Consider the following 21,739-nt stretch of genomic DNA (forward strand, 5'->3'; position numbering starts at 1 on the left):
CTGTGCTCCAGCTGTCTTGAGTTCTGACATCATCAAGCCCAGAGCAGTGTCCATAACCCTGCTCTGGACATGAGGGCACCAGGAGCAGTCTACTGCCCGATCATGGGGGAGCTCAGTCCGCCGGGGGGAGTGGAGGATAAGGGAAATCGGGGCGCTTCTCCTCTCCCCTGAACAAAATGAGCAAACAACCCTTGCAGTGGGGCTGTGCAGTTTTATTTCTGCCTGGAGTTGGGCTTTAAATCAAAAGTAACATAATGTAAAAGCTCAAAATAACTTTTCTAAATATGTTTAACAATGTAGTACAAATTGCATTCAATATACAGAATATGAGTCACTGTAAAGCAGCAAGAAGTATTTCTTTATTTCCATTTATTTTTCTTGATTGTATAAAGAAAACCTTTCAGATGGATTTATTCTGCACCTACCCCTTTTAAGTGGTAATAGCATAGCCAAAGAGAACCATAAGACATCTAATTTGATTATGCATGATCTCTTCTTTCCATGTTAGCAGGAAGGTGTACAGCAAAGAGATTATAATTAAAATTGGTTTGCTTCTGTTCTCGGTGTGGACAGAAACCTGACAGGTGGGGAAGCGGATGGTAGAGCATAGATGGGTTATCAAATGACAAGGTCACTTGGGGCTGTGGGTGTATTTCGTGTTTTTCCTGTTTGAATGTGTCACCTTTCAGTGTGTAATAGCACACATGCCACCTTAATTGTCTTTTGATGTTATATTTTCGGAAACATTTCACTAGGTTTTTGCTGTTTTTTTTTTTTTTTTTTATATTTCATACAATACATTTTGTTCTTTGTTCTAATTGAGTAATTTCTAGTTCTAATTATAAGTGCTAAATTTGGCCTAAAATTTTGTACGACACTCATACCACTTTAAGTTCTCCAAACCTTTTTTCAATCATCCCCTCAATTGCCTACTTTATGTCCTTCTGAGGTGTTCTCAATGTTATGGTCACTCATTCCGCTTAGGGTCACCAGAGATAAGGGGTATTCAATTAAAATTCACAGGGGTCCGATTAGAAAAAGGATATTACAGCAAAGGTCTGAATCGTATGTTTGTGCAATGACTCAGATCATTCACATGAACCCCTCTCCTCCTATATCACAATCCCGTTCTTACATCAGTGTCCTCAATACATCTGCATATCACAATCTCCCCACGTCGCCTCACATTTCCCCCTTCACAGTAGTGTTCTCAGCCCCTCTTCACATCACCTCCCACCCCCTTCACATCAACTCCCTATCCCCTTCACAGTAGTGTTCTTAGCCCCTCGTCACATCACCCCCTCCTTACAACATCCCCCCATTCTTTTCACATCAACCCCCTATCCCCCTCACAGTAGTGTTCTTAGCCCCTCGTCACATCACCCCCTCCTTACAACATCCCCCCATTCTTTTCACATCAACTCCCTATCCCCTTCACAGTAGTGTTCTTAGCCCCTCGTCACATCACCCCCTCCTTACATCATCCCCCCATTCTTTTCACATCAACCCCCTATCCCCTTCACAGTAGTGTTCTCAGCCCCTCGTCACATCACCCCCCCCCCCCTTCACATCATCCCCCCATCCTTTTCACAGTAGTCTTCGGAACCTGCCTTTGCATAACATCCCCCCTTCATTCACAGCAGTGTCCTAAACCCACCTTTAAATCAATGCCCCCCCAGCAGTGTTCTCCTTTGCCCTCCCCCCTTCATCCACCACAGCAGTGTCCTCCTTTGCCCCCTTTACATCCCCCCCTACAGTAGTGTCCTCCTCTTCCCCCTTCAAACCCCAACCCCCAGCAGTGTCCTCCTCTGCCCCCCTTTACTCCCCACACTAGTGTACCCTTTTGCCCCTTCACTGCCCCGCATCAGTGTCCTCCTCTGTCCCCCTTCACCCCCCACCCACATCCTTCACAGCTGTGTCCTAGCCTCTTAACTCTCCTACGTCACAGGGGCACACAAAAGACCAGATGGCAGGAGGCACAGCAGCAATGGACGGAGGGTGGGAGAGGAAGCTGCTGGAGTTAACTTTACATATTAAAAGGCTGATGATTGGTTGCTAGGACCGTCCAGCATCATAGCAACCAATTACCTGCAGTTAACTTGAAAAGTTAACTTGAGAAGATTCCTCCTTCTATCCAGTTCTGCTGTGACTCGTGCCCTTTGCTCTTCTATGAAATGACAGAGGTGGAGGCTGGGGGAAAGCACTGGCTCCTAAGTGGCGAACACTGTATATGGAACAGTGACCCTGTCTGGATCCAGATTGCAGTCAGCGGTAGTGATACCTGACATACATTTTACAAGCTGACCATGCAATCTTTGTACAAGCAACTATGTTTTTACAAAACTATGTAAACTGAGGACCTAACTAAACTGTCCTCTTAATTTTCTATCTAATTAGGCAGGCCCTTGCACTTTAGGCCTCGTGCACACTGGACATTATAAAAATGCCAGTAGCATTAGCTGTAGAAAGCTGTAGCTGTAGAATGAGTTTTGCTACGTTTTTGCAGTAGCGTTTTTTAGCTTTTTTTTTACTAAAACTGTACTCCCACAAAAGCTTGTGGCTCAATGCCCCACATTTCCTTCCTCCCCTCAGAATCTAACCAATCTTTTTGACAGGTATTTGCTTCCAATGCCTCAATTCTTGCCTAGGCAAAAATTACACCAGCTTGGCCACCCCACTTACCACCTACAGCCATTAAACATTGCAGCACTAGGAGACTGGTCCCACAGTCTACTGGGATGTATGACGTTTCCCAGGAGGCTGCAGGACCAGTCTCAGTTTCTTGTGCATGCACAGTGGGGAGCTTGCTGTGGGACTTCAGGAAGTCATAGCTGGCTCCCATATCCAAAATGGAAACATCAGAGACCCAAAACCTGTTCTTTAGGGAACACAGTGCTGTACTACATGTTCTAGTAAGTGTCTGCTTCTTAAAAGTCAGCAACTACAAGCATTACTGCCATTCTAGGGAGCAGCAACATTCTCTCAAAAGTAGGTAAGCTCTAGCTCACAACCTGTAGGGGTGTAGGGCAAATGAAAGTCAGTGAAAAAGTTTTTAGGAATCATCTTTCTCAAAAGATTTAGAGCAAAGTCGATAAAATGACAGAACGGGAAAGTATGGGGGCATTTTTACCTCTGTTGGCTCTAGCAGAAAAAATCCTAGGGACTTGGATCAAAAAAGGGCGAAAACACTTATTTGCTTTGGATTTTGCTATTGATGTTTCCCACAGAAAAGATTATTTCTATTTAAAGAGGAATTTAAAAAATGATTTTTTTAGCAAAAAGGTCCAACATTTGGAGAAAGTCCTCAACGCAATTTCCAAGCCATATCTCCAGTTATATCTACCATGGAATAGTACTCCCTCCATGGGATACTCCTCTCTAGTTTCTACCTGAGATACAGAGGCTCTTAGAGTCTAAACTGACATTGCTTAAATGGTTGCTAGTGCCAACATGAGTAAAGAAGATATCCTAAAGTAGAACAATTGCACTTTACAGTTTTCTCTTAGTCCCCCTGGAAAGTCCCACAAATACCTGTTGAATACCAGTGAAGTTCACCTGTTGCAACCTACTGTGATGGTGCGGCAACAATGCTGCACTGTTCCTGAATTCAGAGGAGAGTTGCCGCTCTTAGGCAGGCGCTGTGCCTGCTTGCACTACAATTGAGTGAAAAAATGTTGCTGCGGGTGTGGCTATCATTTATTTTCACTGCACATTCAAAAGCCTGCAGCTTATCAATCAGCTTCTGCCCACTGCTTTGTGAACTGAAAGCACTGCATCTGTTGCTGAAAGCCTCCCACTATGAACTGCAGTGTCTGGGATGGGAAGCACATGTGAGGCACAGATAACGAAGGATTTGGCTCAGTGAGCGAGTGTAAAGGAAGTTTATTGTTTAGTTTACAAGGCTTGTGCGTCATATAGCAACTGGATTCGGTATTTGTCTACACTGTCATGCAGGAGCCTTTTGTTGGACTTAAGAGAAAAGCTATGCCTACTTTTAGGGAAAACTATCATGGCTAATGGTATCATTCTTATTCAGATGAGTGTATTTTGAAAAGACCTAAACAGCAGGATATCTAATTACGCAGTGTTTTTAGGCTATTTACAACCTTTTTCCATTAAAGGCACCCTTTAAAATTAAGTACAATTTTGAGGCACCCCTAATAGTTTTACATATTGTAGCGGCATCCACACACATAGGACACCCAACATTAGAGGTGTTTATTTCTTGCCAAAACAAAAACTTTTGCACACTGGTACAGATTAATATTGCAGCATTTCTGCTTGCTCATTTTTTTTTCCCCCATGCTAATGTGACCCCCAATGCTGACAGACAGGGGTGAAACAAGGATGTTGTCCAGGTCACAGACATCTTCCTTATCAACTGAAGGCATCAGCAGTTGTTAGAGCGCTGGCGTTTGACCCACATAGTGCCCAAGGTTGTAATGTTGCACAATAAAAACCTTTGGCTTTGAGTAACAAAAAGGCAGGCTTAATCTTCCCGCTGGCCTGTACACAAATTTTTGGGAAATTTGTGGAAATTTTTAGACATTTTGTCAAGGCACCCATGAAAAACCCAGAAGGCACCCCAGTGTGCCATGGCACCCTGGTTGAAAAAGTCTGGTTTACAGCATAGAAGTAAATCACTGTACAGAAAATCTACTTATATGCTCCCTCTAATATGCCACCTATTGGCTGATTTGGCAAATACGTACAGATGTAATATTTCATATTTACTTGATTGAAAACAAAGAAAAAAATATATATATTTAGTCCCGGTTCACACTAAGGCGACCTGTGAGGCGACCTGGTCGCCTCACAGGTCGCCGTAGGTCGCCTCCCATAGGGAAGCTGCGGACCCGTTCTAATAGGAGCGACACAAGTCGCTCAGACTTAGAAAAAGGGTCCGGAGCTTCTTTGGGGCGACCAGGAGGCGACCGCCATAGACTTCAATGTTATGAAGTCCGTGGCGGCCGCTCCGAGGTCGCGGCGCGCTGCTCGCACCGCGACCTCGGAGGTCACGGTGCGAAGTAGCGTCGCCCCTATGTGAACAGGGCCTTACAGTACTTTACAAAAGTTTTAGGCAGATTTAAAGAAATGCTGTAAAGTAAGAATGCTTTCAAAAACATTGTTTTTATCAATTTACAAGATGCAAAGTGAGCAAACAGAAGAAAAATCTAAATCCAATCAATATTTGGTGTGACTACCCTTTGGCGTCAAACCAGCATCATTTCTTCACATTTTGTACACTTGCATAAAGTCAGGTTGTAGGAGTAGAGTCAGATGTATGATTAACCAATTATACCAAGCAGGTGCTAATGATCAATAGGTGTGGATCATGACGCTACACCACACAGCCTGTCTGCTAGCGGCTTGATGCTACCGCTAGAGCCGGCCGTGCACAAACACTAAGCGTGTGTCGGGCTCCGAGATTGTAAGTTGAATACCTTTCTTTGCGAATAAAAGTTTAAAGCTTTTTTACACTATGAGCGCTCGTCTTCTACCCTCTATGTTTGCATGAGAGTTATGAACAAGGGAGGATGAGCTGACTTTCATTTTTATATCGGAGAGGAATATGAGAGCAAAAGTGAATGAGGAGCTTCTTAACCCTTTATATACTGCTGGAAAGGATGGTGTGAGCTGGAGAGGAAACGTCCATTGGATTAAAGACCTTTAGCTTATAATAGATAAGAGGAAACAGTGTTTATTTATCAACCCCCATCTGGTGATCTTTCCGTAATTGTTGAGTACAGTGGGTGTTCAAAGAAGGACACCTGGTGATTACTAGGAATCATTGGACATCACGGTTTGGGATACTTTTTGTGATTATTAGTGGAATCGATTGGTTGACTGGACTACACTTGCACTTTATTTGGATACATATTATAGAGAGGCGACCCCGGGTCAATGTGTGTGTTAGCAATCTACGCCTGGTTTTGATTAAGACAGGCCTGCTGATTGCACACCTGTGGGCTGGGTTCATATTATTTCCAGGGTTAGCAATCAGGGCTCCCAGTTGGAGACAGCTGCACCCGGGCAGACAGGAGGTCTGGCCCAGGAGTCAGGAGGACTCCAACTGAGAGACACAAGGTCTGTGTATGGGCGTCAGGAGGGCTCCCACCTTCTCTGAGAGAGAGAGAGGGGCCGCAGTTGGCAGCCAGAGCTTACAGGTCTTCAGGAGGCAGATGTATTCCGCAACAGTTCAGTATGAAGCTGATTCCAAGGAAGCTACAAGGGAGCTTGGCCAAAGGATACTTGTGTTGGCCTGAGGATCAGACCTTAGGCCTAGGCGTGATACCTGAAGCAGCCGTGTGGTATGTGAGTAAGCCAGGAGGCTGAATTAACCATATACAGTAATGGTGGAACACCTGCGAGGAAAATTGCTGTGGTTTTGTGAATTTTCCACTCTTTAAATAAAAATGGGCTGCCATGCCCTTTAAAAAAACCGCAGTCTGGACTGACACTACTTCTTCAAATGGCATGCACCACTTGAGATTAATCGCCCTGAATTGTTACAATGTGTTTTAACATTGACTGGATATATCAATTGGATGGCTTAATAATTATTGTTTATGCACATGTTTTGATGAAGATTCGGTTTGTTGAATTATCAATTCTGCACATATTTTTTTATTAAGAATAATTTGCTTAGATGAATTCAGTTGATTTAAGCTCGGTTCATCGTGGCTTGAAAAGGACTTCTCTAACAGAGGTCAATGCAAGTCCCTTTGAAGTCGCCCTCAAGTAGTGCAGGAACCTTTTTTTAAGTCGGAGCTGCTTGAGTTGCTGTGATAAAAATGATTCCATTGCACTGAATGTAGCGCGACTTGTCAGGGGACTAAGTCGTCTGACAAGTCGCCCCAGTGAAGATTGAGACTTAGAGCCGGTTCACACTGAGGCGACACGACTCCTTACTACTTCGGGGGCGACTTGTACATTACATTGCACCATGACTTCGGAGCGACTTGCAGGGACTTCACATGATGGAAGTCTATGCAAGTCGCTCAGAGGTCGCCCCGAAATAGTACAGGACCCTTTTTCTAAGTCGGAGCGACTTGTGTCGCTCCTATTAGAACGGGTCCTGTAGCGGTCAATGGGCCGCGAGGGAGCGCGACTTGTCAGGCTGACAAGTCGCCTGACAAGTCGCGCTAATGTGAACCGGCTCTTAGGTTAATATTTATTCATAAAAAGATACACTTAGCGTGGTTACAATTTATATTTTTCACTAACAACTTTGGGTCACCAGTAACTGCAGCTTTTTTCAGTTCAATTCTATTTTTATATTTTTCACATTTACCCACTGGCACAGAGATTTTATTTTCACATACAGGTGCTAGTGATTATCAATTTGATATGTAAGTTGAAACACAGTCATTAAATTAAACATAAACAGCTGCGTAAGATACTTAAAACTGGGTGAGGAACAGCCAAACTCTGCTATTAAGGTGAGGTTGTGGAAGACAGTTTCATGTCACAGGTCATACACCATGGCAAGGCTGAGTACAGCAACAAGACACAAGGTAGTTACACTGCATCAGCAAGATTTCTAAGCAGACTGGGGTTTCAAAATGTGCTGTTCAAGCTCTTTTGAAGAAGCACAAAGAAACAGGCAACGCTGAGGTTTGTAGACACATCATGCTTACTTCCCTTCGACATTAGAAGATGTCCAGTAGTGCCATCAGGACAGAACTGGTGTAAACCAGTGGGACCCAGGTATACTCATTTACTGCCTGCAGAAGTCTGGCCAGAAACAGTCTTCATGGAAGAATTGTGGCCAAAAAGCCGTGCCTCTGACGTGGAAACAAGACTATGTGACTCAACTATGCAAGAAAACATAGAAACTGGGGTTCAGAAAAATGGCAGAAGGTGCTCTGGATTGAGCAGTCAAACTTCAAAATATTTGACTGTAACAGAAGGCAGTTTGTTCACCGAAGAGCTGGAGACTGGTACAATAATGAGTGCCTGCAATCAACGGTGAAGCATGGTGGAAGTTTGGGGCTGCATTTCTGCAGATGGAGTTGGAGATTTGGTCAGGATCAATGGTATCCCTAATGCTGAGAAACACAGGCAGACACTTATCCATCATGCCATACCATCAGGGAGGCATGGGACTGACTCCAAGTTTATTCTGCAGCAGGACTATGACCCCAAACATACAGCCAATGACAATAGGAATCTTCAGTGTAAAGAAGAACAAGGAGTGATGGTGATGGTTTGGCCCCCACATGGCCCTGATCTCAACATCATCGATTCTGTCTCGAAATACATGAAGAGACAGAAGGATTTGGGGCAGCCTACATCCACAGAAGATCTGTGGTTAGTTCTCCAAGATGTTTGGAACAAGCTACCTGCTGAGTTCCTTCAAAAACTACATGCAAGTGTACCTAGAAAAATGTATGCTGTTTTGAAGGCAATGGGTGGTCACGCCAAATATTTGATTTGATTTGAATTTCTCTTCTGTTTATTTACTTTCCTTTTTATTAATTGATAAAAATAAACTATTAACACTTCTATTTCTGAAAGCATTCATAATTTACAGCATTTTGCACACCTGCCTAAAACTTTTGCATGATAGTGTATATTTATATAATCATCATTTTAGTAGATGATGACCAGTCTGATGACTACTAGTAATGACACCTACTACTATTTTTATGTCTGCTATGCTAAGATGCATTTTTTCTTTAGTATCATTACGCTCATACAAGTGTTCTTGCTGTTATGAAGCAAGAAGGGCTTCTAGTAAGGGAACCCCAAGGTATAAACATTCTTCAATCTCTACAAAGTTTAAAATTTGACTCATGACAATATTGGCTTTGTCAAGTTCTTGAATTACTTCAGTTAGCAGTGGATAAAGGTTTGACATTGCCATACATTTAGGGAACAAGTTATTTAACCCCATCCGGACCGACCCAAAGCAGATACTGTATACTGCTACAGGGCAGCCCTCCTGTGCATATTCACGTATACAGTGCCTTGAGAAAGTATTCATACCCCTTGAAATTTTCCACATTTTGTCATGTTACAACCAAAAACATAAATGTGTTTTATTGGGATTTAATATGATAGACCGACACAAAGTGGCACATAATTGTGAAATGGAAGGAAAATGATAAATGGTTTTCACATTTTTTTACAAATAAACATATAAAAAGTGTGGTGTGCATTTGTATTCAGCCTCCCTGAGTCAATACTTTGTATTGAGAGCGCACTCCTAGCACAGAGACCAAGCTGTCAAAGACAGTTACCGGTCTCTAGCAAAGATTGGTAGCTGATGGGACCAGCTCCCGATCATATGATCCCTGTAACAGCCAACCACAATAGTCATGTGATTGGGCAGTCCTTCCCTCCCCCTAGGCATAAAGACCCTCTTAAATGGATGCCGGGACTGAGTGGGAAGGAGTTAAAACACACACATACTGCACCATAGGTGTGCGCAGCCTATGGCATTAGGGTGTGCACTTCAAAGCTCAAACACAAATGCCTTTCTCTGCAGCCTCAGCTGCACTGGACAGTAAATGAACAGGATAGTGCTCTGTGCTGAGCGGCTTCCTGTTCATTCACAAACTGAAGCATAGTAAACACACTATGCTTTGGGTTATGAATGAACACAGTGAGTGAGTGTGTTCACTGTGTCCATTTGGAAATGGAAGGGGCTAGTAAATGACATATTTACTAGCCCCTTCCCACACTCTCTATTCTGAAACATCCCCCACAGGAGCTGGAGGGAGAGGAAAGAAGTCAGCAGCGTTGCCGGGGGGCACAACACTGGTGGAAGCCCAGGCGAGAGGGGGAATCGGCACTGCACGCAGTGATTAGGGTGTGCCCAGGCACACCTGGTACACCCCTGAGCACGCCTATGTACTGCACATACATGCATAAACATACTTACATACATGCACATACAAGGGAGAATGGCGCTTGACCAAAGCTTGACCAAAGCGGCAATACAGAGGGGGAAGGAATTCTAGCGGAGCAAATTCCTCTATGATTTACTAGAGTCACTTGGGAGTAGCTGTCTGATCGGATACTGGCCCCCTCGTGACCTCCGCAGCCATCTTGGGTGAGGGCACAGCTTATTTAAACTTATGATCTCCTGATTTGGCACGAATAAACATGTACATTCTTACCTAAAGTGGTTCTAAAGTCAAAAGGCTGTTTACCATAATGCATTACCTACATACATATAAAAAGCCTTTGTCTCCTCCTGTTCCCCCCACCCTCCTTCCTAAATACTTACCCGAGTCTTCTCTAGATTCAGTGCCGTGCCTGTCTTCAGCTGTGCTGGTCTTTTTCCCTGCTCTCAGAGGACAGACTGATAGCAGCAAGAGCCATTAGCTCTTGCTGCTGTCAATAAAATCCAGTGAGGAGAGAGCAGGGGAGCAGGGGGGTGATCAACTTGCACTGTGTGTCTATGCATGCACACAGCCGGGCTCAGGAGTGTACCCGCACATGTGCCCTCATAGTACATGGCTTGCTATCAGTGGCGGCTGGTGCTCGATATTTTGGGGGCAAACCAATGCCACCCCCCACCGGGGAGACGGACAGGACAGCGGCGTTCAGAGGCCTCCTTACCTTAGGAGGCAGATGACAAGGATCCGAGGTAGGGCTGCTGCTCTGCGCTCCAGGTTCTCCTTGTTTCAGGGACATTGCTTCTCCTCCCGGCCGAACAGAAAGTAGGTCCTGAGACCCCAATTGGCCGGGAGTCCCAATGCTGTATCTTGGCCTAGGCCAACAAGGCCCAGGCCTAGGGAGGCACTTTGCAGGGGGGCATCAAAAAAGCTGCCCCCGCATAAAAAAAAAGCCTCCAGGCTCCTGCACGAAAAGAGTTTTTGCAACCTGCTGATTTGTCTTAGGTTTATCTCTATAGGAACATCTTAATGGCAGTTATTCCTGTTTTATTTAGCAAAATATATTGTAATTAAACATACAAGGGTAAAAGATCTTTCAGTCTGTGCGTTGACATATTTTTGGGTAATTTTTGGCCTCATTGAGTCCTAATGCTTTGACTATTAACCACTTAAGCCCCGGAGGATTTGGCTGCTCAAAGACCAGGGCCTATTTTGCGATTCGGCACTGCGTGACTTTAACGGACAATTGCGCGGTCGTGCGACCCTGTACCCAAATGAAATTGAAGTCCTTTTTTTCCCACAAACAGAGCTTTCTTTTGGTGGTATTTGATCACCTGTGCGATTTAAATTTTTTGTGCTATAAACAAAAAAAGAGTGTCAATTTTGAAAAAATAACAATATTTTTCACATTTTTTTTTATATGAAATTCCCCCCAAAAAAATGTAAAAATCTAAATTTTTTAACATTTTAGGCCAATTTGTTTTCTGCTACATATTTTTGGTAAAAAAAAAAAATAAAAAATCGCAATAAGCGTATTTTGATTGATTTGCGCAAAAGTTATTGTATTTACTAACTAAGGGAAAGATTTATGTCATTTTTATTGTGTGTTTTTTTTAACTAGTAATGGCGGCGATCTGTGATTTTTTTTGCGGGGACTGCGACATTGCGGCGGACAGATCGGACCCCTGACTAACATTTTTTGACACTTTTGGGGGTACCAGTGACATTATTACAGTAATCATATGCTATACATATTCACTGTTACTGTAAAAATGACACTGGCAGGGAAGGGGTTAACTTTATTAGAGATCCAGGGGTTAAGTGTGTCCCTAGGGGCGTGATTCTAACTGTCAAGGGGCGTGGCTTTTGATGTAACTACAGAGACATACGATCCTACATAGCAGGATCGTATGATCTCTGCTGTTACACCGGGAAGAATGACAGGCGGCTTTGTTTACATTAGCCGCCTGCCTTTCTCCCTCTCCAGCGGGAGATCGCGAGTGGCCGGCGGACATCGGAGCCACCGGTCACTCGCGTGGGGATGGCCGTGAATGAGCAGGGGCGGGAGCGCGCCTCCGGCGGTGCGCGCTCGCCCCCTACAGGCTCCTGGGCGAGTGACGTAGTGCTACGCCGCTTTGTCCAGGAGGGGCTGACTGCCGCAGTAAATGTACTTGCGGCGGTCGGCAAGTGGTTAAACTGGTTTGTGAATGTCACATGACCACCTTCAAATGGAACTGTAGTTGGGCAGGTCCCCATCCCCAGTGTCCCTCCTGGGATAAGTGGCACTGACAGCCAAGAGCGGTACCTGTGTTGTCAGATCAGCATTGTATGTCCAATAATCCACAAATATGGATTTAGCCCAACCTTATCTGCTGGCCCAATGTGATGTCATTTAGGGGTATTTTAGCAGGTGAATACGAGCACTTCCACCACTGGAAGAGCTTTTGTTATCACTTAGCATTGGCATTTGTTTTGACATCAGTTTGAGATGTTTCAGTGATCATTTAGAATTCATTGACAGGTGCACTTGACCTCCTTCTGACCTGCATTTACCTGTGCTTTATGCAGATTTTGCATTACAGTAGACTTACATGGGTATGGAAAACCTACTTGAAGCATGCAAAAGCCTCTCAACACAGCTTAGCATCCATTCACACTAGCCACTGCATTGGTGAAGCCTTAAGAGGAAGGGGTGTGAATTGCAGATGACAGGGGGGGTCTTAAACAGAAAGAGGTGTGGCCTTGGCAGGAAGGGGTGGGTCATATTTAAATTAGGGGGTGCACAAGTTTAGTCAGGCCTAGGGCAGCACAAATCCTAAATACATCACTGCCAATCGGAGGAGCCACTTCCTGATTGGTCAGGAGGAGAAGCAGGAGGACAATAGTGAATATTAATTCGCTTTTGTCACACAACTGGGTGAGCCCACCCTTTTCTGAAACCAATTAAAGCCTCAGGCTCTAATCATGTGCTTCAAAAAAAAAATAAAAACCCCATTGAAATTCATGCATCCGGCATGAATTAGATTAGGGGCCGGATGCATAGATTAGGGGAGCGGCGTCCCTGCGCCCTGTATGGACGGGACGTCACTGCTTGCTATGAAGGCACACTCAAGAGAGGAGGAGCGGACAAAGCCAATGAGGGACTCAAGAAGTAGAGGTAAGGGACCGCTCTGTGCGATGTCCTTACAAAGAGCTGATAAGTGGAAACTTCTTTTTTCATTTTGGGTAAAAAATACCAGCCTTTACTATGACTTTACAGCACACCTAGACCTAGACAATCATATTGTTTAAACAGTATAAGAAATATCAGTTGTGACTGATAAAGCACTTTTAGTAGGCATGCTGCAGCTGTTCATTTTCTTAGGCCCACATTTTCATCCATTGCATAGTATCCCTGTGGAATAGCTAGTCCTGTTCCCACACCTCGCTCTCTGATAAAAAAACATTAATGTAATCCAATAATCAAATGAAGGGGTGGGCAAGCTATGCATATCAATCTCCTAATAGGCTCCTGTGAGGCTAAAAGAACAGTGTATGACTATGCACTTGTCACGTGTGAAGAGTGTGCTCTGCTGCTTCTATTCAGAAATGATATTTCCTTTGTCACAATAAAATGTTCTAATGAATCCCCTGCTAGACACCCAAACTTTAGATTTTAAGTATAGGTCTACTTTATATACATATATTCATGCATTCGGTCACAAAAAGAAACTGTTTTTGGAAAGTGCTCCAGACATGAGGGCCCATGGTGTGAATGGCAAGCTTACGCATTTTAACCAAATATCTATGGTCAAAGTATAAAATCATATATTCATTTCAACTTTTTGGTTATTTCCAGCCTACACCTATTAATTTAACTGAAGTTTGCAAGCTTACTTTGCGAAAATATCCAAACATTTACTTCCTTGAATTCCACTATATATATTCACTATGTCCTGTGAGTAGTGTGGCAGGGCGAGCCCATGCCACTGTTTATTATGGTTTACCCCAGATTCTGTAAAAAGTAAGCACACTAATGGCACAGGTGTGTTCTGGCTTCATATGGGAGCCAAAGTTAGAGCTCAGGGCCCCATCCTCCAGAGGGGGTCAGTGTATGAAAGGAGCAGTGAGAGGTGCTCGTATGCACCATTCTGTCCAGGTCAGGATAGACCAAGGCCCCAGCCTAATGGCACTTTTCCACTGCAAGTACCGGCTCGGCTCTACTCGGCCCTGCTTGGCCCGGTTTGGTATTCCACTGCATGGTACCGCATGTTGGAACGGTTCGGTACCGTTTGGTATGGTTTGCTTTTCCACTAAAGTAGTACAAAAGTTAAGTGGGTGGGATAACAACGATTCTCTAACCCATCAGTGCCTAGCAGTGACAAACAGTCAGCTGCATGCAAAGGATTGTGGGATATGGCACCGGGTATGGTACCTCTTGGAACCACAATCGAGGTTGGACTTTTTTAGCGAGCCGTACCGTTCGGTTCCATGTAGTGGAAAAGCGCCGCCGTACCGTACCGTACCGAACTGTTCCTACACCGTGCCATGCGGTACCAGCAGTGGAAAAAGCACAAAAGTGAGCCGAACTGTTTGGTTCCATGCAGTCGAAAAGCGCCATAAGAGAGAGACCTTGAGGGACAGAGCAGCAGGGAGCGGCCAGGAAAGAGGCAGAGCTAAGGTACAGCACCTGTGCACGAACATTGGGATGTGTTTGATGGTCAGGAGGACCAAGAGGTACTAATGATCAGGAGGACCACGAGGTATTAATCGGAGCAGTAAAGTTGTCAAGAGAGCCAGGAAACTAATTGTCATGTTTGGTTCATATTGATGGTGAGAACCCTCTGTGCGGGAAGACATACCTTCTATGAACTTTTGATGTTCTTTTCAATAAAAGTGGGCAGAAAAGCCCTGAAAACTATTTCTGGCATGGAGTAAACTCACTGTTTTGGCACTGAGCTACATAACCCTAGTACCGTCACAGTAGACACTGCCCTGTCACCCATTTCCATGAGCCTTCCTACTGAACTAAAGAGGTGTTAAAGGGAGGAGTTTAAGGATATGGAGTCAGTACAGGAATCACAGCTTGCAGGCAGCAAGGTACCTTGGGATATATAGTCCTTATAAATTGAAAGTAAACAGCAGAGGAGAATCTGCAAAGCATGCAGGGAATCCAGGAAGTTGTGAGAAGAGTTGGCCAGCAGACAGATAGCATTCACAACATAAAAAGGAGATTTTTCATGAAAGCTTGTACTGCGTTGTCAAATATAACTATTGTTTGTATTGCTTTTACAATACCAATACTTTAAAATAAAAGTGCATACTGTTACCACAGATCTCCTTTCAAATGCATACCAGCCTGCCTTCTTTTAAATGTTATACGTGAGAGGCTGGTTACACGCATTGTGCATCCACAACTGTATTTTGTGCTTTTTATGCCTTAGTATATTTCTGTTGGAAATCAAAGGGTTACCCAGTTGTGGCCTGGGACTGCGCTCAGGCAACCCATAAAAAAGGCATTTGTTTGTACTCTATATATGCAGTACAAAAAGACATACTCAAATGCAGGAAAACGTGCTCTTATTATTGCAGTATATAAAATCTCTCATACCACTCTCACCACCACCAAACCCACCACCTCCAGCAGAACCCACCACTCCACCATCACCAATCCCCCACAAAAATCTATGTCGTAGGCAGATGGAGTCTAAGTAAAGCACTGTAACAGTGGGCGTGGTACCAGTCAAGTAAGATGGGTAATGTGCATGGTCAATGCTGTCACCCAGAGGCAGCACACAATAGTAATATAAATACATAATTTCTATAAAGTTTGGACACACAGACAATACCAAGACATGGTTTATAAACCTACCAGCTTTCGGTATAATCATAAAACATCTGCAGTATGTAGGCAGGTGCAGTCTGTACTTCCCATTGTAGGTGGCGCTTGGCCAAAGCAGCAATACAGAAGGGGAAGGAAGTCTAGCAGAGCTAATTCCTCTATGATTTCCTATGGTCACTTGGGAGCAGCTGTCTGATTGGATGCAGGCCCTCTCGTGACCTCCGCAGCCATCTTGGGTGAGGGCACAGCTTATTTAAGCTTATGACCCTCTGATTTGGCACACATTGGCGAAGTGGCTAGCCTAAGGACAGGTTACCCAGTGGCAGAACTAGACTTTTAAAACAGGGGTGGCAAAGGGGTGACAAGGTATTATTTTGGGGGGTCAATATACAACGTGTTCAATGTTTTATAGCAGAAAGTAAAAAGGATTTGTCGCTAATTTTATGTTTATAACGCAAAATATAAAAACTGCAGAGGTGATCAGCGTCGCACAACCTCACAATTGTCAGTTAAAGCAATACAGTGCTGTATCGCAGAAAATGGTCTGGTCATTAAGGGGGAGCTGAAGTAGTTAAAGGGTCCGTTTTTTCAGATAATTTTGCCCATTTAAGACTTTTTTTCTGAGCGGTCAGGGGATGGCACCCGCCCACGATCGGGGTGGCAACAGGGGTGGCAAGGACTTTGTCTGGGGTGGCAATCGCCACCCCAGCTAACCCTCTGGCTCCGCCACTGAGGTTACCCATCTGGCAGGGAGAGTGCTTAGTGTTGGAGGGGTAGGAAAAATGTAGGGACTATGTCAACCTTCTTTGAAGCAGCTCCCTTATTGGGTTGGACTGGCTGCACTTCCCCTCCCTCTCTGCAGACACTGTCAGCATGGCTCAACCCACAGGATTACTGCTGTGAGCTTTGTATGTGGCAACAGACGGCTGTGCTCACCCACCGGGCCCTACTGTACCTTACAGGAACATTTTTAATATATCCACTTCTGTGTGTGGTCTCTCTGCCGCCACACCACACTGCACCTTACCCATAAGTAGGTCTTACTGTATATCCTTTGAAGGACGTGCAGTACAATTTGCACTGTAGTATATTGAATAATATTATTAAAGGTGCATTTTTGCCTTTTAAACCATTCCATAGTCTAGCCAAGCAAGCATTAACAAATGTGTTACTTATATATTTTGCTTCAGGATATAAAATCTAAGATGTAGGATAGCACAGATCTAATGTATAGAAATGTCTTCACGCTCTTACCTTTGAATTCATATTTTTGCAACAGATGTGAGAAAATGAGTAATAGAGCTGTTACACAGTCTAATTTTAACAAGAGATAGTACCTGGATCTCTCTGGCGTGATACATGACAATGAGTCCAAGCAGGATAGCAGTTGAGAGGCTGATAAGGCATTTCAGTGCAAATGAGTAAGAGGATTCCTACAAAAACAAAGAAACAGGATAGATCAACTCACAGCCATTACCTGGGTATTATTTTCTGAAACAGGTTGTTAATGGAAATATATAATATATATACCATTATACCATTAAACACTAATAACTACTCAGATAATACAAAAAAATAGGCATTGAAGATTATTGTGCTTGTGCTTGTCATTGATAGTACAGTTTCATGAGTCTACATAACAGAGTGCTTCCTATAGAAATCAATCGGTGTATGGCTAATGAGAATGGTTCAGATATGAAGTGTTGATGATAAAAAAAAAGCCCCCACTTTGCAACTCCCATCATTGAGGATTTAGCCCCATATGACAGGTTCATATCGCATGACAAGTCGCACCCTATTTTTGGCAATAGAACTGTTCAAATCAGTGCGATGCCGACTTTGCAGTGCCGCACCAATTTGAAAAAAAAAAAGGTTCTTGTAATATTTTTGCAATTTCAGGTGCAACTTGCCACAAAAAAACCTGTGCATGAAGTCCCACAGTTGTCAGCCAAGTCGCACCTAAAGTTGCAATGACCTGTGGCTTTAAAACCGTGCGATTTCAAGTGAAGTCACATGATTTCAGAGTCAGATTCGGTGTGAACCAGGGCTAAAGGACACTGAAATAATCTGCTAAAAATCACAACTCGATCCAATCTACTTTGTGAACTGACAAAGGGGTTCTTTGGACCTTAATCCTTGTTGGGAGACCCAAGCTCTGGTGTTGCACAAGCCATTCATCAACCTTGATTGACAAGCTAGGGCCAGGGAAATGGGCATTACATTACCTTTTGGATGTGTTGAGTCATCATTAAAGTGATACTAAACATACACTGTTTAATTTAGATTCTTCCTTCTATTTCTGTATGTGAATGATGGCACTGTAATTATTTGAATTAAAAAAACAAACATTTAATTACCTTTTTCCTAATTGATATACAGCTGTCACATGACCCAGCTCTTTCCAAGCCTGTCTGCAGGGAAACATAAGCAGGAGGAGCTTTTAGTCCTCTGCTGTTGGTCACATGTTAAAAAAAACAGCCTTTGTAATGCGGATTTCTGCCAATCATAGGCTGCGTCCCACCCCTCCAGCCTGTGTCTTAGAATAAGAGGGAGGCGAAGCCTCCATCAATCTACATATAATATCCAGCTTCCATTGTGTTTAGCTGCTTAGTGGTTATGGAGGAGGAGGGAGGGAGTGGACTGTCATTTACCACTTTGTATACACCCACATGTGTGACTTTATAATCACATGGGCTGCTCAGATGTGATAGAGAGGAAACGCTTAACATAGAAGCTCACTGAAACCTGAGTATGTGCAGAGTTGCCATCACAGCTGGTCCCTAGTTGAATTGAGGACACGGACAGAAGGGGGGGTAGAGAACAGCAGGATCAACCAGGTTTTTTGCAGAATACAGAAAATGAATCCCATAGTGCCCGAGTATGAACAGCATTTAATACACCATTTATTGATCGTTTTTTAATGATATGACTTTGGTGACACTTTAATAACCTTATTTCGATTTGTCTAATTTTTGTTATTGGGAAGGTGGGAGGGGATCATCCAACAGAGTCTGGGATATGGAAGTGGACTGCTAAATTTCCCAAATGATGCCTTTACCACTTTACTTTTAGCTGGCATTCCAAAGCCAGGTATCTGCTTGGCAAAGCAGACTGCAGAGGGAATCCATGAAGACAGCTCTTCACTATTTGGTCACTGATAGCTGGCAATCTCAGAATTCAAGAAGAAGCAAAACATAACGCATACTGCATGTTCACGACTTCTTATTTGTGGGTTGTCAGTTAGAATCTGGCAAAATGCAGTTGACATTTTTTTGAGTACTGCTTCACCCTTTGGATGGGGTTTTTTTTGCAGAGACCATTTTGCCACTTAAATTCCCAGAACAGTGTGGTAGTTTTTTCAATAGGTTTGGGGTTAAAAAACAAGGTGTGGGGGAAAAGGAACCCCATTTGGGAGGGCTTGTTGGAAGTATAGTTGTGTATATAATCAAAGGTAATTCAGTTGTGGATCCCCGTCTCAGAATAGAGACCTTTATGATAGCATATACAGAACAGATCTACATTTTCCTTTGCCTCTAAATGTTTTTTTATACAAACTTCCCTAACAGAAATGGAAGGCAACGTCTGTTGAAATCATTGCTCTTTTGATAATGGCTAATTTCTTCTTCTCCAAGGTTGCAGTGGGAGCAAAATGCAGCCTTGGCACAACATATGGGGTGTGTATAGGAAATGTTGGTAGGAAAACTAGTTTCTGCAATATATTAAAGAGGTTAAACCCTAAAAGAAAAAAAAAAGATCCTGTTCCCTTATAGCAGGCTACACAGCACAGTGCTTGCGCTGCCTAATCTGTCCCTTTCTATGCTGTAAAAAACCTGGTTGGTCCTGCCTGTTCCTGTGTCCCTCTTAGTGTGCTGACCACAGTAATCATGGCAGCTGATCCATGATACCGTGGTCAGGTTACGTGCCTCTGTCATCTCGCTGTTCTTCTCTCTCCCCTTCCCTCCCTGCCTGTCAGCTCCTGTGTGTGTGAGCCATCTCCTCCCCACCCCTCTCCTCCTGCCACTATTAGTAGCTGGCAGTAAAGTTTAATAAAGACTACTGCCAGCCCCTATGTTCTACTAAGCCATACCACACCGTGTACATGTTTGTATAAAATTGTGCCTGTAAATACCTTATATCAGTTTGTTTCTGGCCAGTCACTTGACCTCTGGCCACTTTCCTCCCCAATTTAAGGGCTACAGCAGGAAGGGCTGAGTGGACAGCACAGCAGTCACGTGACCTCCCAGCTGAGGGGGATCTCGGCCCCTCCCGCTGTTGCCCTTAGATCGGGGGAGGTCACGTGACTGGCCAGAAACAAACTGAAATAAGATATTTACAGGCGTAATTTTATGCAAACATGTACACAGGGTAGTATGACTTAATAGAACAGAGGAGCTGGCAATAATCTTTATTTGACTTTACAACCACTTTAAGGGTCCATGGACACTGGGCTTAAAAAAACACCAGCTCCCTTGGCTGATATAAAACGATTTTGCACAGGAGTTTAGGAGCGTTTAGCATTTTTTTTTTGCCAGAAAACTGCCCTCAAAAACATTATTACATTATTACACATATTACTATTTTTTTTCCCTGCCTCTAAACGCTGACCTTAAAATATGTCTTTAAAATGGCCTAATGTGCAAGGGCACATAGGATGACATTGAGCTGCTTCTACAAGCAATACATAAAACTCCCATAAAAGCAGTGTTTTTTAAAGAGGAAGTAAACCCTCCTCTGACACTTTTACCTATAGGTAAGCCTATGATAAGGCTTACCTATAGGTACTGTAAATACCTCCTAAACATGTACCGTTTAGGAGATATTTACCTTACATGCAGCCAGTGACGTCACTGGCGCATGCGCTCCGAAGGAACGGCTGCTGGTGCCGTTCCTTCAGAGTCCCGTGCCGTGACCGTCGGCTCCCCCGTGCGTGCGCGGGAGTGACGTCACCGCGGCTCCGGCCAATCAGATGGCCGGATGCCGTGATCCCGGAAGACGGGCGACTGGACATGCCGCCCGTCATACAGGTAAGCGGATGGCATGGCGGGGGCTCATTCTAAGGTAAGTATTTCATAATGAGCTAGTATGCGGTGCATACTAGCTCATTATGTGTTTGTCTTACAGGTTGCAAAAAGAAGAATTTTTTTTTTTCAGGTTTACAACCTCTTTAAGCCAAAGTGCATGGACCCTAATAGCACTCATCCCAGCACATACACAATACACATATGTGATGCTCAAATCATTTAGTCTTGTAACCCTAATATAATAAGAAAAAAGGTAGTCATGATATCTAGAGTCAAGACCTTCTTTGGACAAAACTTAGATAAGTGAACATTTTTCACACATTTGTTATTCGGCTTTTCTATCTATTTCCCATGTTTCTTATTGAGATTTCAAACCTTTTCTCCCTGACTTCACCACCATAAAGTCAACCACATACAGCGCAGGGACTGTTTAATGTTTTATTGCTGAAAGACAACAACTGTTGAACCACTACACAGATTTTTCACAAATGTAGAATCAATACCAATGCATCATACAATTCAAAGTTTCTCGAAAATATAACAATAAAGTCCAAAATGCATCAGCATCCTATTATTAAAAGCTTTATTGTTTCAGCTGTGGTGGGGTTTGAATTATTGTTATGTGTACGGTGGGGAGCGGACAAGCTTCGTTTGAGATAACTAGTGGGTAAGTCATAAGTCTGCCTGGAGCCTTGCCATTTTGGCATCAATTTCTCCACCATAGTTAAAGTGGTTCTAAAGGCTGAAGCTTTTTTACCTTCATGCATTCAATGCATAAGCGTAAAAAACCTCCCAGCACCCCTTTTTACTTGCCTGAGCCTGATTTCAATTCAACGATGTGCACAAGAGCAGCGTTTCTCTCTCTGCTCTCTCCCTACACATTGGCTCAGACACAGCAGTGGGAGCCACCGTCAGCCACAGCCAGTGTGGAGGGAGTGGGGAGGGCGGGGCTGAGCCACGGTCTCTATGTCCTATGGACACACAGAGCAGGACTCTGGGGCGAGCCTGCACAAGGATTTTGAAAATTTTGAGTTGTTGTGAAAACAAGA

General features: G+C 43.8%; 1 protein-coding gene across 3 annotated transcripts in view; it reads right to left on the reverse strand.

The window, feature by feature from the left end:
- Positions 1-21,739, reverse strand: part of KCNN1 (potassium calcium-activated channel subfamily N member 1) — a 210,662-nt gene that overhangs the window by 148,079 nt on the left and 40,844 nt on the right. For all 3 annotated transcript variants that reach the window (XM_082266734.1, XM_082266733.1, XM_082266732.1), the window contains exon 3: positions 17,007-17,102. In XM_082266734.1, the coding sequence (XP_082122860.1) occupies positions 17,007-17,102 (96 nt within the window). The remainder of the gene's footprint in view (positions 1-17,006; positions 17,103-21,739) is intronic.

This window comes from Pelophylax lessonae (assembly GCF_965119305.1).
Source record: "Pelophylax lessonae genome assembly, chromosome: 1".
Lineage (NCBI taxonomy): Eukaryota > Metazoa > Chordata > Amphibia > Anura > Ranidae > Pelophylax > Pelophylax lessonae.